The following is a 14,357-nucleotide window of genomic DNA, read 5'->3' as shown; positions in this document are numbered from 1 at the left end:
ATGATGAATTAATACTTTTTGTAACAACCTGGATAGAACTGGATTCTCCTAAGTGAAGTATTGCAAGAATGGAAAAATAAACACCACATTTACTCACTATTAAATTGGAACTAACTGATCAGCACTCACAGCACATACAGAAGTAAAACTCAATGGAAAGCAAGCAGGTAGGAGGGGGAAAAGGGATGGGTGAAATCATACTTAATGGGTACAGTGTACACTATCTGTACGATGGGCACACTTATAACTATAACTCAAGCTGTACAAAAGCAATCCATGTAACCAAAACATTTATACCCTGGTAATATTCTGAAATTTAAAAAAAATTATTAGGAATAAATTTAATGACAGAATTGTAAAACTTAGACTCTGAAAACTATAAAACATTGTTGAAAGAACAGAAAGAAGCTAAATAAATGATATCTCATGTTTATGGATAGGCACTTAATGATGTTAAGGTGGTAGCACTCCCCAAATTGATTTACAGATTCAATGCAATCGTTATCAAAATTCTAGCAGTGTTTTTGCAGAAAGCAACAAGTTGACCCTAAAACTGATAGGAAAATGTGAGAGACACAGAATAACCCAAACAGTGTTGAAAGAGAATAGCAAAGTTGGAGGACTCTAACTATAAAGCTATGCTAAGCAAGACTGTGTGGTACTAGCATAAAGACAGACATGCAAATCAAGGGAATGGAACTGAGAGTCCAGAAAAAAAATCCTTAGGATTAGTTTCAAGGATGCAAGCCTGGTTCATTATTAGAAAATCAACGTAATCCACCATACTAATAAAGAAGAAAAATCATGATTCAAAAAGGATGAATCTTTTCGCTGTTTGTTTTTATGTTTTTATGATGAATGGGTGTTGAATTTTGTCAAATGCTTTTTCTGCATCCCTTCTATATAACATGGATATTACTCAGCAACAAAAAGGAATAAGCTATTTTTTTTTTTTTTTGAAACAGAGTCTCGGTCTGTTGCCTGGGCTAGAGTGCTGTGGCGTCAGCCTAGCTCACAGCAACCTCAAACTCCTGGGCTTAAGCAATACTTCTGCCTCAACCTCCCAAGTAGCAGGGACTACAGGCATGCACCACCATGCCCGGCTAATTTTTTTTCTCTATATATTTTTAGCTGTCCATATAATTTCTTTCTATTTTTAGTAGAAACGGGGTCTTGCTCTTGCTCAGGCTGGTCTCCAACTCCTGACTTCGAGCGATCCTCCTGCCTCGGCCTCCCAAGGAATAAGCTATTGATACACGCAACAATTTGAGTAGATCTGAAGGGAATTGTACCTCATGAAAATAGCCAATCCCAAAAGATAATCTAAATGATTCCATTTATATAACATTCTTAAAGTGATAAAATTATAGAAGTGGAGATCAGATTTGTATTGTCAGGAATTGAAAAGGGTGCGGGGATAAGGGCATGGAAATGTGATGGAAATATTCTGTATCTTGAAACAGCCAGTAACCTGGTTACAATATTGTACTGTAGTTTTGAAGGCTGTTACTGTTGGGGAAACTGGCTAAAGGATATATGGGATCTTTATTATTGTTTACAAATGTTTGCAAATCTGCAATTGTCTCAAAAAGTTTAAAAGCAAGAATAGCTATTACAAATGAATGTTTAATGACTTGGAAAGATGGTATTTGTATATTAATACAGCATATTAAGTATAGAGAGCAGGTTATAAGGTAGTATGTACATTTAGAGTCCATTTTAAGAACTGTGTGTATAAATCCAAGAAGAAATGACTAAGAGAACTTTCCTCCACCACTATAAATTGGTATATCCACTTGGAAAGCAATTTGGCATTTTTCACCAATGGTGATATATATATATATATTTCATATGTACACAATACATATACATACACATATGTGACATATATGCTTATACCACATACAAAAGCAACATGTAATTCAGTTTTACTATTTATCACGTCCTATTTCTTCAGTGGCCGTTTCAGTCTTTACATGCCCACAGCGTCCTTCCACCGCAGAGCCTTCTGTTTCTCCAGTATCTCTTTCTTTCTTCAGTATATCAGAAGGCATCATAAAGCAAAAAAGAAAAGAAATGAGCACTGTTGACCCAGAAGGCAGTCATGGCTTGCTAATCATGTTTCCTAGTCAAGGTTTTTAGCCTGACTTATAAATAGATTTCCAGTCCATTGTTTAGTAGGCTTTTGTGGTATGTTAGCTTTGAGAGATAGATAATGTTTACACTTAAATTTTTTTTTCTTTTTTTTTTAATTTTTTTTTATTATTTTTTTATCATTAATAACAATTTAATTTTACAGAATCAAAGAGTCTAACAGTATATCTTGTTAGATACAGTATGTCCTCATAATGTATACATTATTTCTTGTACAATGATATGAAATAATATGGGAAATATTCATGATAAATTATTAAGTGAACAGTGCAAGTTAAAAACAAGAGTTTCATATTTTTTTCCCCACCCCCCCTTTCCCAAGTCAGCACCTTCAAGTGTTACCACTCCCCAAACGGTGCACAATGCACTCATTGTGTAGGCATACCCCCATCCCCTCCCCCACCCCCCACCTCAGTCTGATGTCCAGTTGGTGTCGTTCCCAGATTTGTATTTAGGTGGTGATCAGGGAAACCAATTTTCTGGTGAGTACATGTGATGCTTGTTTTTCCATTCTTGGGATACTTCACTTAATATAATGGGTTCCAACTCTCTCCAGGAGAACCATAGAGATGTCGTATCTTCATCATTCCTTATAGCTGAGTAATATTCCATGGTATACATATACCACAGTTTACTAATCCAATCATGTATTGATGGGCATTTGGGTTGTTTCCACTTCTTTGCTATTGTGAATTGTGCTGCTATAAACATTCGGGTACATGTGTCTTTGTTACAGAATGACCTTTTTTCCTTTGGGTATATGCCCAGTAATGGGATTGCTGGGTCAAATGGCAGGTCTACTTGAATCTGTTTAAGATACCTCCATAATGCTTTCCACAGGGGTTGCACTAGTTTGCAGTCCCACCAGCAGTGTATTAGTGTTCCTGTCTCTCCACACCCACGCCAACATGTGTTGTTGTGGGTTTTTTTGATAAAGGCCATTCTCACTGGGGTTAATACACTTAAATTTTAAGAAATAAATCCAAACTATTTTTCTGCCATATTTTTAAATATAACTTTTTTGTTTGTTTACTATAGGAAAGCCATGGCAGAAAAATACATCATGACAGCTGCAAAACTCATTGCTCCTGTAATTGAAACATCTTTTGCTGTAGGTTATGATTGGTAAGAGAGAAATTCAATAAAACTGCATGGATATAGTATTTTCTTTTCATAGTTTATATTTTTGATTTAAAATTAATATTGTCATTAGAAAAGCGAATAATTATGTATTTGATTTGTATTTATTAAGCAGATAATAAGAGTCATGAACCAATAAATTGATTGCAAGACCTCAATTTGAAAAACTCTTGTCTTTCTTGGTACAGTGGGTTTTGGTGTCAATAAGATTTGGGTTTAAATTCTTATGTAACAATTTTCCATTTGCTTGTTCTCAGATCTTCCATTTCCCATCTATAAAGATAATCCTATCTTTTGGGGTTGTTGTGAGAATTCAATGTAATTATGGTTATAAAGCAATTAGCACAGTGCCTGATATATAGTAAAATAGTAAATGTTCTATCCTTTGGTAAACAGATCTACAATGGTTTATTCAAGCTGGGACACAAAAAATTAAATATGTTCTATAAGTTCTGTAGAATTTTTCTCACCATGAGAGCATTTAAGAGGAAAAAAATACAGAAACAATGTAACCTGTTACAAACTGAAACTGTTTTAGTAGTTAATTAAAAAATGAGAATGCAGATATCAATCAAATTTTTATTTAAAATATCATAAATAATTAGAACTGACAATAGGCTGATGAGAAATTGGATAAGAAAATTTGTTTAGAACTGAAGACTTCAGTAACTTAAAGCCTATATTGGAGGAAATCAAGTCCTTAACCTTACAAAGCGCTAGGGACCCTTTAAAAAATCTTTGAAAAGTCACATTTAAAAAAGCCAACAATGTAAATGTACTAAAACAAAATCAAGTAACCTTTTTTATGGTTTTTTTTATAGGTGCGTGGAAGTAGTGAAAGCTTCTCAATATGTAGAGCTAGCCAATGATCTGGAAATAAATAAAGCAATTACATACTTGAGACAAAAGGACTTTAACCAAGTAAGTTTTTAAAAAATAGATGGAATTTCATATCTTAATTGGTCAAAGCAATAAAAACAGGGAAATTCCCTTCTAGAATGTTACCTGTGATTATTCTGAAGTTGGGTAATATTATTTCTATTTTAACATACTTTCCATTAATATAGTTTTAAACTTTGATTAATTTTTACCTGTTTGGCCTGTTTCTTATAGTGTAAATACTTTCTTTGTATATCATGGTTGCTAAATTATCAAACCATATGCTAGTCCAGAGATTAACTTCCCAGGTTTTCAAACTTTCCCTGAAGCAATAAGGTTTTCAGGCTTAGCGTGATTGTGCGTGGGGAGCGCGGAAGGCTAGGAGCTGGCGTAGCAGCCTGACGTGCTTCCATCCTGCTGTCCTCACCATGCCGCTTTCCCATCGTCCATTTTATGTGTTTTATTTCCTTATTGACATGGCATTGGGGATGAGAGGGTCTTGTTGCTGGATGTGGTTTTTGAACCCTGTAGATCTCTCATTGGCTGTGCTGCTACCTTCCTGCCTTGGGTGGAGGTGGAGGGTGCTCTCCTTCAGTAGTCTCAGGACAGAGCTGACGCAAGACCAGGAGGCTTAGACAGCTGTAAGAAAAAGAGGGGACAGCGAGAGAGAGTGAACAGAGTGAACCTGATGTCCTAGTCTGTAACACCAGTGGTTAGTGTTTCAGAAAACTCAGCTCCTCCAGGTCAAACCCAGAAAGCAAGGGCCAGAGAAAGCCACCGCATCTTTCCCACATCTAATCCCAAGCCTGTGCTTTCAGCTTTCTTCCTGTTTAAGGGCCATCCTCTTGTCCAGGACACAACAGAAAAGACTAAGGGAGTGGGGAGAACACCATCCACTCAAACAATGTGAGAGTAGAAAAAAGCGACCACAGGGTTCCTGAAATAATTATATGATTAATATAATAAAATACTGTGGAGTAGTCCTATTGCAAATATTAATTTACTGTGCTTAATTTTTAGCATTTACAAAGCATTTGAAAAAGACTTTTCAGAGTATCTTTCTATCTGTACTTTCATATATCATCACGCCCTTGGTCATTAAAAATGCCACTAATAACTCTTCAACATTATTGTCATGCCTTTCCAGTGGAAATGGAGTGAGACAAAGTGGTGTTTATTATCTTGCAGAAGTGATACATGAGCAAAAACAATGTTTGTGTATGTGAGATACACTGTTATAGATGACAAAATGGAAAAAAATCATGTTGCCAGTTTTCTCTTGACATTTTATTTTTAAATGATCTTTTTAGAAAGGACTAACAATGCGTTGCCATAGTTTATGTTGTAAAACTATGTCCATTAAGAAATAAACACTCTAATTTTTTCATATGAAAATTCATTTAACTCAGATCTTACTGTCTGCTGCTTTCCCAGCTTTCTCAATCAAAATATCTTTTGTTCCATTTGCATTTTCAAGTTTTTAATATCAATTAGTTTGCCAATATTTGTTAAATGCCATTTCTGCTTTCTTTTCAACATTGCTTTCACTTTGTATTTCTTTTGTTTACATATTGTAAGTATGACGAGGTGGGTATAATACAATCTTACTTTGAAAGGAATGGTATTAGGTTAAAAAAGATTGGGTTGACATATCTCATAATGACCATTTGATGAAGACTACTTTATTTACAATTCAAAATAAAAGAGAAAAAATTACAGTTTCTTCTATAAGGATATAGTTCTACAGTTAGCTCTCTAAATACTTTTTTTTTTTTTTTGAGACAGAGTCTCACTCTGTTGCCCGGGCTAGAGTGCCGTGGTGTCAGCCTAGCTCACAGCAACCTCAAACTCCTGCGCTCAAGCAATCCTCCTGCCTCAGCCTCCCGAGTAGCTGGGACTACAGGCATGCGCCACCATGCCTGGCTAATTTTTTATATTTATGTTTTGAGTTGTCCGGCTGATTTCTTTCTATTTTTTTAGTAGAGACGGGGTCTCACTCTTGCTCAGGCTGGTCTCGAACTCCTGAACTCAAACAATCCACCTGTCTCGGCCTCCCAGAGTGCTAGGCTTATAGGCATGAGCCACCGCACCCAGCCTTTTAAATACTTTTTAAAAGAAAAGATGCAGAAATCACAGAATATGGTTCTTTATTGATAATGGTGGTGTTTGTGGCCACTTTTGTAATAGGAAAAAACTCTGCCAAAAAGCCAGAGATGGTTGAGATGAAGCAGTTGATGTGAAGGCCAGTGATAATACAGGAACAGACGTGGTGAAATGCTGATGCCAGGAGTAGACGGCATCAGCTGGAAAAGAAACCAAAACAGACATATAGCTATTTTCCTAATTATTTTTAGAAAAAAGAAAAAAACCCAAGCTAACAATGTTTATTCTCATTATTTGTTTTATCATTTACAGCTAAATTTAAATTTGCAGTTTTATCAGTTTCATTTATAAATTATAATATTTTACTTTTAAAAGCAGAAATATTGGATATACATTCATGGACATGTAAAGAATAGTTATGAAAACAGCCTGATTTCAGAACAAAATTCTGAGCCAAAATGTACCTGAGAGTGTTCCTTTTATTAGAATAATTATTTAGCCTTTTGGAATAGCTCATAATTTAGAAACTTACAATATGAAATGTTTTTACTCTGTCAGATGTTCTTAAATGGAAGTTTTAAGTTCTAAATACCTTTGTTAATTCTTTTAAGTAATAACTTTGGATTGCATTGCTTTCTACATGTTATTTGGATTCATGGTAACCATTTTGGGAGAAAATAGATTTGGTATTAAATGTAGCCTTAAAGTGTTGTTATTGTTATTAATGAGCTGCAAAGCAGTAAATATCAAAATTTAAAAATTCAACACATTTCTTTGACTGTAATATGAATGGCTGCTTCTGAAAGGAATGATATAAACTACTATAGCATTCCTTTTATTAAAACAATTACTGCTGTTGCTTGTTAGCTTTCTTTTTGTATTCTGTTTTATGGATGTCGTAAACATTAGAGAACAGCTTTCTTTCCCTGTATGCTTCACTTCAGAGAGTTTAATGAATATATGAGATACCTATTCAAGTGCCTTTTTGAAGTAACACATACATTTATTGTGACACAATCTAAAAGTGAAGATTAAAACATCTCAATTCTTATTCAAAGTGAAATGCAGCTTATAAAATTTAGAGATTCAAAACAGCAGTGGCTTCTACGTTAATAGCTGTGGAGGTTGTATAAAGAATCAATGAGCTAGTTTCTACAGTATGAACAATATGAGCAGCAATGATTTTTGAGGTAAGTTTAAGGAACTTCTTGGCGGTTTCATAAGATAGATCCTTCCAAGAAAGTAACTGAGAAATAGAATCTCAAAAGTGAGGATGTGACGTTGGGTTTTTCTTTTCTAGTGTTTACTCTGTGAAATTATAAATTACTGGCCTAAAAAAATTCCAATTTTTTTAAAAGTCATCAGAAACCCTTTAAAAGAATAACTTGCTGGATATTTTGTTATATAAACATAAATAAAATAAATAATAATTTATTCATATTGTAACCCAGGGATCTGTATCTGGTATTTTAAGATCTTCTACCCTTCAAAAAAATTGAGTCAACATACTTACTGGTACTTCATTTGAGGTCAAACCCTGCACAGCACACATCTCAAAATTTTCAGATATTTATAGTAACTGTAGCTAACAACTTTTGTGACACAACTTTTGCTTGGACACTACCTTCCAGGAGCCGGAGGCACCAAGAGGCTGAGCATCTTTTATTCAGTAAATGTATTTTAAAAGAAGGAACTAAGGAAAACCCGTCACCTTTCTGTACCTTTTTTTTTTCTTTCCGATACTCTGAAGTCATTTCTAGGTGGAGTGCTCATTCGCCCTTCATGCAAGGTTATCCTACCATTCCACATATCTTATTTGGTTAGGATTATCTTAGACCTTCCAGGTGGTTAAAAATGTACTTTTCATTTCTCATGACTTGAAAATGTAATTATATTTGGATCTACTTTAGATCATTTTTTTATAATATTCCCAAAATTATTTTTGGTTATTGGATTTTAGAAAACTCTCAGCCATTGTCTTTCTTCCCCTTCTGGAACTCCAATTACATTTATATTAGACCTTTTCACTGTTTTCCCCTGTCTCTTATGTTCTTTTCTAAGAATGTATTTTTGGCCTTTTCCTTTGCTGTGCTTTACTTTCTCTGAACATTTTCTGGGATCTTGGCCTTCAAGTCTTGGTTGCCTTGGTAGCTCTCCAGTGCCTTCAAAAAATATTTTTAGTATTTTATATAACTTTTCTAGTTGTTTTCTGTGAGAAAATGGTCTTCTATAGACTAATCTATTAAATCCAGAAGAAGAAATCCCAGAATTATTTTGTAAAAGGCAAATTTGACTGTGTCTCTTAGGCAAAACCTTTCCAGCCCTATTCCCCACCCCGCTGTGCAGGATAAGCACTAAACTGCATCTCCTGATGCCTAAGACTCAACGTTTACTACTGACCTTTCTTCCAGTCACCAGTCCTCTCTTCAGCTATATCTAATCTGCTGTTAGACCTATCTCTGTGGTCTTACTTTCAGTTATATTTTTAGTGCCAGAATTTCCATTTTATTCTTTTACATAAATTCTAATTCTTGAATGAAATTCTCCTCTTGTCATTTGTTTTCTTGAACATATTAATCCACCCCTCTTGTGCCCGTCCCTGGTCTTACTTACCCTTCATACAAATCTGATCTTTTCTCCAGCCATAAGCTTGAGTACTGTCGTATTACGATGGTAGTAACCTTCAGATACTCTCTTTCTAGGCTGTAGAGACCTTAAAAATGTTTGAAAAAAAGGACAGTAGAGTGAAAAGTGCGGCTGCAACCAACCTCTCATTCCTGTATTATTTGGTAAGTTTTGTTTTTTACAGCTAAGATTTGACCATGTGGCATTTCTATATCGCTAAACTTCTGTGTGAGGATCATGACTAAGGAGAGGCCAGAGAATACTGCTGGAGAATGTAAGCGGAATGAGGGCTATTGTGGATGTGATTGTGACAAGTGCCAGGTCAAAGGTTGAGTTTGCAGAAATAAGTGAGAAGACCATCTCCGAAGGAGAAAACAGGGAGAAAAATTGTGGTGGTAAGCATCACATTGTAGAATTGTGGAGTGTACAGCTGGAAAATGAGCTAGAGATATATTTTAACTCCTTTGTGTTAGTAATAAAGAAAGTGATATCTTAGGTTAAACGATTTATATAAGGTTGCAGGGTATTATCTTTAACAAGCATTCATTGAGCATCTACTGGATGCCAATCATTGGGAATACCAAAAGCCTAAAAACTCCTTAAAAGGGAGCTTTCTTAATTTGGAACAAAGGAGGCAGGTGGGTAGGAAGGAAGGAAGGTTCAAAGCGGAGAACAATAAATTAGCATAGATAAGTGCTTCAGAAATTCAGAGGAGGCAAATAATATTTTAATTTAGGGCTTTGGGGAAAGATTTCGTAGAGAAGTTGGATCTCGAAGGTCAGAATGTAGATAAGAGAGAAAGGGGCATTTGTGGGCAGACTAACAGAAGAAACAAACACGCAGAGGTGAGAAAGTACTGGGAGGAGAGGTGTACATAAGAGTCATTGTGGTGTGTTAAACCGCATTTCCAGTCCCTCTTAGAGCTTCTGATTTGTGCACCATTAAGAATCACTGCTGTGGCCGGGCGTGGTGGCTCACGCCTGTAATCCTAGCACTCTGGGAGGCTGAGGCGGGCAGATTGTTTGAGCTCAGGAGCTCGAGACCAGCCTGAGCAAGAGCCGAGACCCCGTCTCTAGTAAAAATAAAAAGAAACTAGCTGGACAACTAAAAATATATAGAAAAAATGAGCCGGGCATGGTGGCGCATGCCTGGTAGTCCCAGCTACTCGGGAGGCTGAGGCAGGAGAATCGCTTGAGCCCAGGAGTTTGAAGTTGCTGTGAGCTAGGCTAACGCCACGGCACTCTAGCCTGGGCTACAGAGTGAGACTCTGTCTCAAAAAAAAAAAAAAAAAAAAGAATCACTGCTGTGCTGAACTGCTGTTGCTGGTGGAAAGGTGTTATAATCCCTCGTGTGTTCAGATGAAGAAAGAGATCAAAACCACTGGGTGAAGAATGACTCCAGAGTTGTAGATCTGCTGGCCAAGAGAGTGGTACCAGTTGCATGTCCAGAAGAGGGTGCTGATTAGGGAGAAAGATGCTGAGTTTGTTTTTAAATATATTTAAACATTTTTTGTAGTTATGGAAATAGAGGTATCTAAGAAGTATATAGAACTGTCACAGAAGGTTAACCATGGTTAGAGATGAAATTTGATAATCATCTCTGTGGAGGTTAAAGCTTTGAAAATAGATGATCTGTCCAAGGGTGACATCATAGCACAGAACTGAACACTAGCTTTGGGATAGACATACACTAAGGAGGCAAGAGTAAGAATCAGATCAAGAAGACAAGAAAAGAACCAAGGTAGTATGATGTCTTTGAAGTAAGACACAAATAGGAGCAGTATTGAGACCAGCGGGGCTGTACAAAAGAAAGAAGGCTCAGAAGAAGCCCCTGATGCTGGCGAGACAGCAGACGCTGAGATGGAGCTCTGCCTGCTACAGGGTAGAGCTCTGCAGATCAGCACCTGGGGGCAGAGGCAGAAGCTGGGCTATGATGCAGTCACCACCGCAGGGCCTTAGCCAACCTTGTAGGATGCTCTGAAGCTGGGGTGGGCCTACAACACTGTCCCTAGTAGGGGTTTGGGGAATGGGCCTTTGTACCCTTGTATCAACCTGTCATTGGATGTAGCCTGCTCCCCTGGAAAGGGGGCATCCCCAGGAACCGGGCAAGGTGCCTCCTTTCTTCACAGGTCAGTTTCCACAGAGGGCCACCTGCTGAGGCCAGTGGCCAGTGGCCAGTGGCCAGTGGCATTCCTAGCAGTTCTGAAAGACAAGTCCATGGGGTGAAGAAGAGTGTCTATCATGGCCATTAATTTTTGAATTTATAAAATCACTAATCAATTCTGTGACCAAATTAGTGACCACATCTTTACCAAGTTTGATGAATGTGTAGGAGGAGACCAACAGAAATTTTAAAGAAGCAAGGAAGAATTGTTAGTCAACTGAGCAGAGCTGTTGGAGCATCTGAACAGTAAATAGTTGTACCTGATTCTGAAGAAATTGGTTGCAATTAAGAATGTTTTGATGAAAGTGATGAGTCTGGCATGTAGTTGTGTATGATATATAGTTGAAAGTATATTGTTGGCGTCCAACATATAGTTGTATCAGTTTTCTGTTGCTGTGTAATGAACTGCCCCAGAACTTAGTAGCTTAAAGTTACTCATGCTGCTGCCATCGTCTGAGGCTTGACTGAGGATGGATGGTCCAGATGGCTCCCTTGTGTCTGGCACTTAGCTGCGGGAGACTGAATCTTCTCTCATAGCCATTCCAGTAGGAGACCCCAGACTTCTTACGTGGGACTTGATTCCATGAGAGCAAACCCCAGTGCGGAGGTACATATCAGCTCCTGCATGCATTGAGTTTATTATTTTTTGGGGGGGACTAAACAAACATGGGAGAGAACCATACTAGGGCATGAATACTAGGAGACATACTCCATTGGAGGCCATCATTATAACAATCTACCACTGCCTGTACTGGAGCCTCAATTATTTGTGTCGCCCTGTATGCAAAATGTACTTACCCTTTCTAAAACTCACAGAGCCTCGTTCAGTCACAACATCAGGCTCAAAGGCTATGATCTGCATCAGGTCTGGATAGGGATGCGGCTTTCTCAGGCACAGTTCCTCTTTCATCTTGATCCAAAGATCTGTGAATGAAAAAAACATGTCATCTGCCCTCCATATACTCAGCATATCGTGGTGAGATAAGAACAGGACATTAATAACCGTAACAAACACTTTCATTAAAAAAGGGGAGAGATGGTGGCACATTGCAGTCACTGGTCCTTGGCAATTATGAAACCCTGCTGAACACATGTGCCCAGCTCTGCCCCTTGGAAGTGGTCCCCTAATTCTTTGTCTTCTGTGGCTGTTGGCTCTGCCCTCTGAGCACATCTTCCTTTCACATAGGAAATAGCCTGTGTTTGCAGCTGATTAACTTTCTCAGCCTGCTTTCTGCCCAGGGAAATGTGGAACTCAGAGGGCTTTTTTCATTTGGGGCTGTATCTGTATCTGTCCCTTTAATCCAAACTAGCAACACTTTTGTTGATCCAGTTCCCTTAAAAACTTGGAGGATTTTCTGTAAATCTCAGTGGGATTTCCTTCATGCCCCAAAAGCCGCATCCATAATTCTTTTCAGGACAAACCCCTTTCCACTTAGGTGTGTAAGTGCTATAGAACAGAGCCCTGAAGAGTCTTAAAAGCCCCTCTTTTTATTTTTTTTAAACCTGTGAGAGAAGGTCTGCTAGGTGTGACCTTAAATCTTTTGAGACATTTATAAAAGGTGTTACAGCCACACCCTTGAATTGATCCTTACCCTGCAATCATTTCTTACTTTGATAATCTTTTGCCACCAGGAGAAACTAGTGGAGACATGAAATAATTTTATTTTCCAGCCCAAGAAGTCCTGGTTCTTCTCTATTTCCTCTAAATTTTACCTGCAAACTGAGCAGTTCTCTCCTGAGCTCATCTTCCTCTCCTGTATCCTATCAGACCCAGTTGAAATAAGTTAACTGGCTCCTTCACATCCTGCTGGGAAATCTCCTTAGCCACATGCACACGTTCATTAGGTACACTTTCTATCTCTAAGCCACCCCATAGGTGCCACTTTTGCCACCGTTTCACCACTACAGCATGGCTTGCCCTTTATTCAGCCGCTGATAACAATTCCTTCCTGCCTTTCCAGGCTCCACTCATGGTTCACCGTCTCTCCAGTCCCCAGCAGCACCCCCTCATGGCTTTTCCAAATTTTGCCTGCTACCTAGTCCAAAAGACAATGTTACGTGTTTTAGTTTTTATGACAGCAGCACCCTACTTGTAGGTACCAGTTTTTGCATAAGAGTTCATTTAGAATCCACACAAAAATTTGCATATGAAAGTTCATAGCAGCATTATTCATAGTAACCAGAAAGGTGAGAGGAAGCAACCCAAGTGTCCATCAACAATGCACGGATAAAAACAATGTGGTGTGGCCACACAATGGAATACCATTCGGCCATAAAAAGGAATGAAGTATTAATGCACACTACAACGTGGATGAGCCTCAAAAATACCATACCAAGTGAAGAAACCAGACACAAAAGGCTACATATTGTATGATTCCATTTATATGCAATGTCCGGAATAGGCATGGAGACAGAAAGCAGATTAGTGGTTGTCAGGGGCTGGGGGATGGGAGAATGGGGAGTGACTGCCGATGGGTGCAGGGTTGGGGAAAAATGTTCTGTAAATAGACATAGTGATGGTTGCACAACTTTACTAAATGCCACTGAATTGTACATTTAAAAAGGGTCAATTTTATTATATGTGAGTTATAGCTCAGTTTTTAAAGAGTTTAACCAGGGGACTGTGACTGTGAGTGTTATGGGAGAAGGGACATGGGAATTAGGTCTCATACGATTGAGGAGGAGCCATGGTGGCGAAGGTGCTCGGGGAGCGGAGTCTGAGGAGGAGTCACCATCAGTCAGTGACCAGCCACTTATGTCCAGCTGCCACATGGAACCTAGAGGGCTTCCATGGGGAGGTCTGTGGGAAACAGGTGCCTCAGTATAGCTGCCTCCCGGTGGGTCCACAGCCAAGCCCTGTCATGGGGCAGGGTTGCAGTTGGGAGGAAGAGCTGGACATGGAGCAGAGGTGAGTGAGGAAGGGCTGGCACCCGTGGGCATTTCTGCATCTGTCCTGCATCTGATGACAAGAAAAAGGCCTTCAGAGAGCATTCCACATGCCACACAAGTTCCTCTTTTGGCCAAGTCTAGACTAGAGCCGTACAGGAAAGGGGCTTCTAGGAAATGTAGTTCCTGGCTTAACCAAGCTGACCTGGCACAGTCGGCCACAGTATTTAAGAATAGAGAGGTTCCTGTAGCTCGCGTGATAGATGACAAGGTCCTGACCAAGTGTCTGGCCGTGAAGAGGAAGATAAAACAATGGATTGCTAGAAGTGCAGAGACCTAGTAGGTGACGCAACCCGTGTGCTAGGGGCAGGGAGGGTAGTGCTGCCGTGACAGCTATTTCAGGGCTT

At 38.6% G+C, this 14,357-nt stretch overlaps 1 protein-coding gene across 3 annotated transcripts in view; it reads left to right on the top strand.

The window, feature by feature from the left end:
* IFT88 (intraflagellar transport 88) overlaps positions 1-14,357 on the top strand; it is an 87,281-nt gene that overhangs the window by 37,930 nt on the left and 34,994 nt on the right. For all 3 annotated transcript variants that reach the window (XR_011233475.1, XM_069467453.1, XM_069467452.1), the window contains 3 exons: positions 3,193-3,279; positions 4,116-4,215; positions 8,979-9,065. Coding sequence is in view for 2 of the 3 variants with exons in the window: in XM_069467453.1 (XP_069323554.1) it covers positions 3,193-3,279; positions 4,116-4,215; positions 8,979-9,065 (274 nt within the window). In the remaining variant the exon portion in view is untranslated. The remainder of the gene's footprint in view (positions 1-3,192; positions 3,280-4,115; positions 4,216-8,978; positions 9,066-14,357) is intronic.

This window comes from Eulemur rufifrons, chromosome 4 (assembly GCF_041146395.1).
Source record: "Eulemur rufifrons isolate Redbay chromosome 4, OSU_ERuf_1, whole genome shotgun sequence".
NCBI classification, from domain to species: domain Eukaryota; kingdom Metazoa; phylum Chordata; class Mammalia; order Primates; family Lemuridae; genus Eulemur; species Eulemur rufifrons.
Note: the sequence above shows the minus strand (reverse complement) of the source record. Positions and strands in the feature narration are given on the sequence as shown.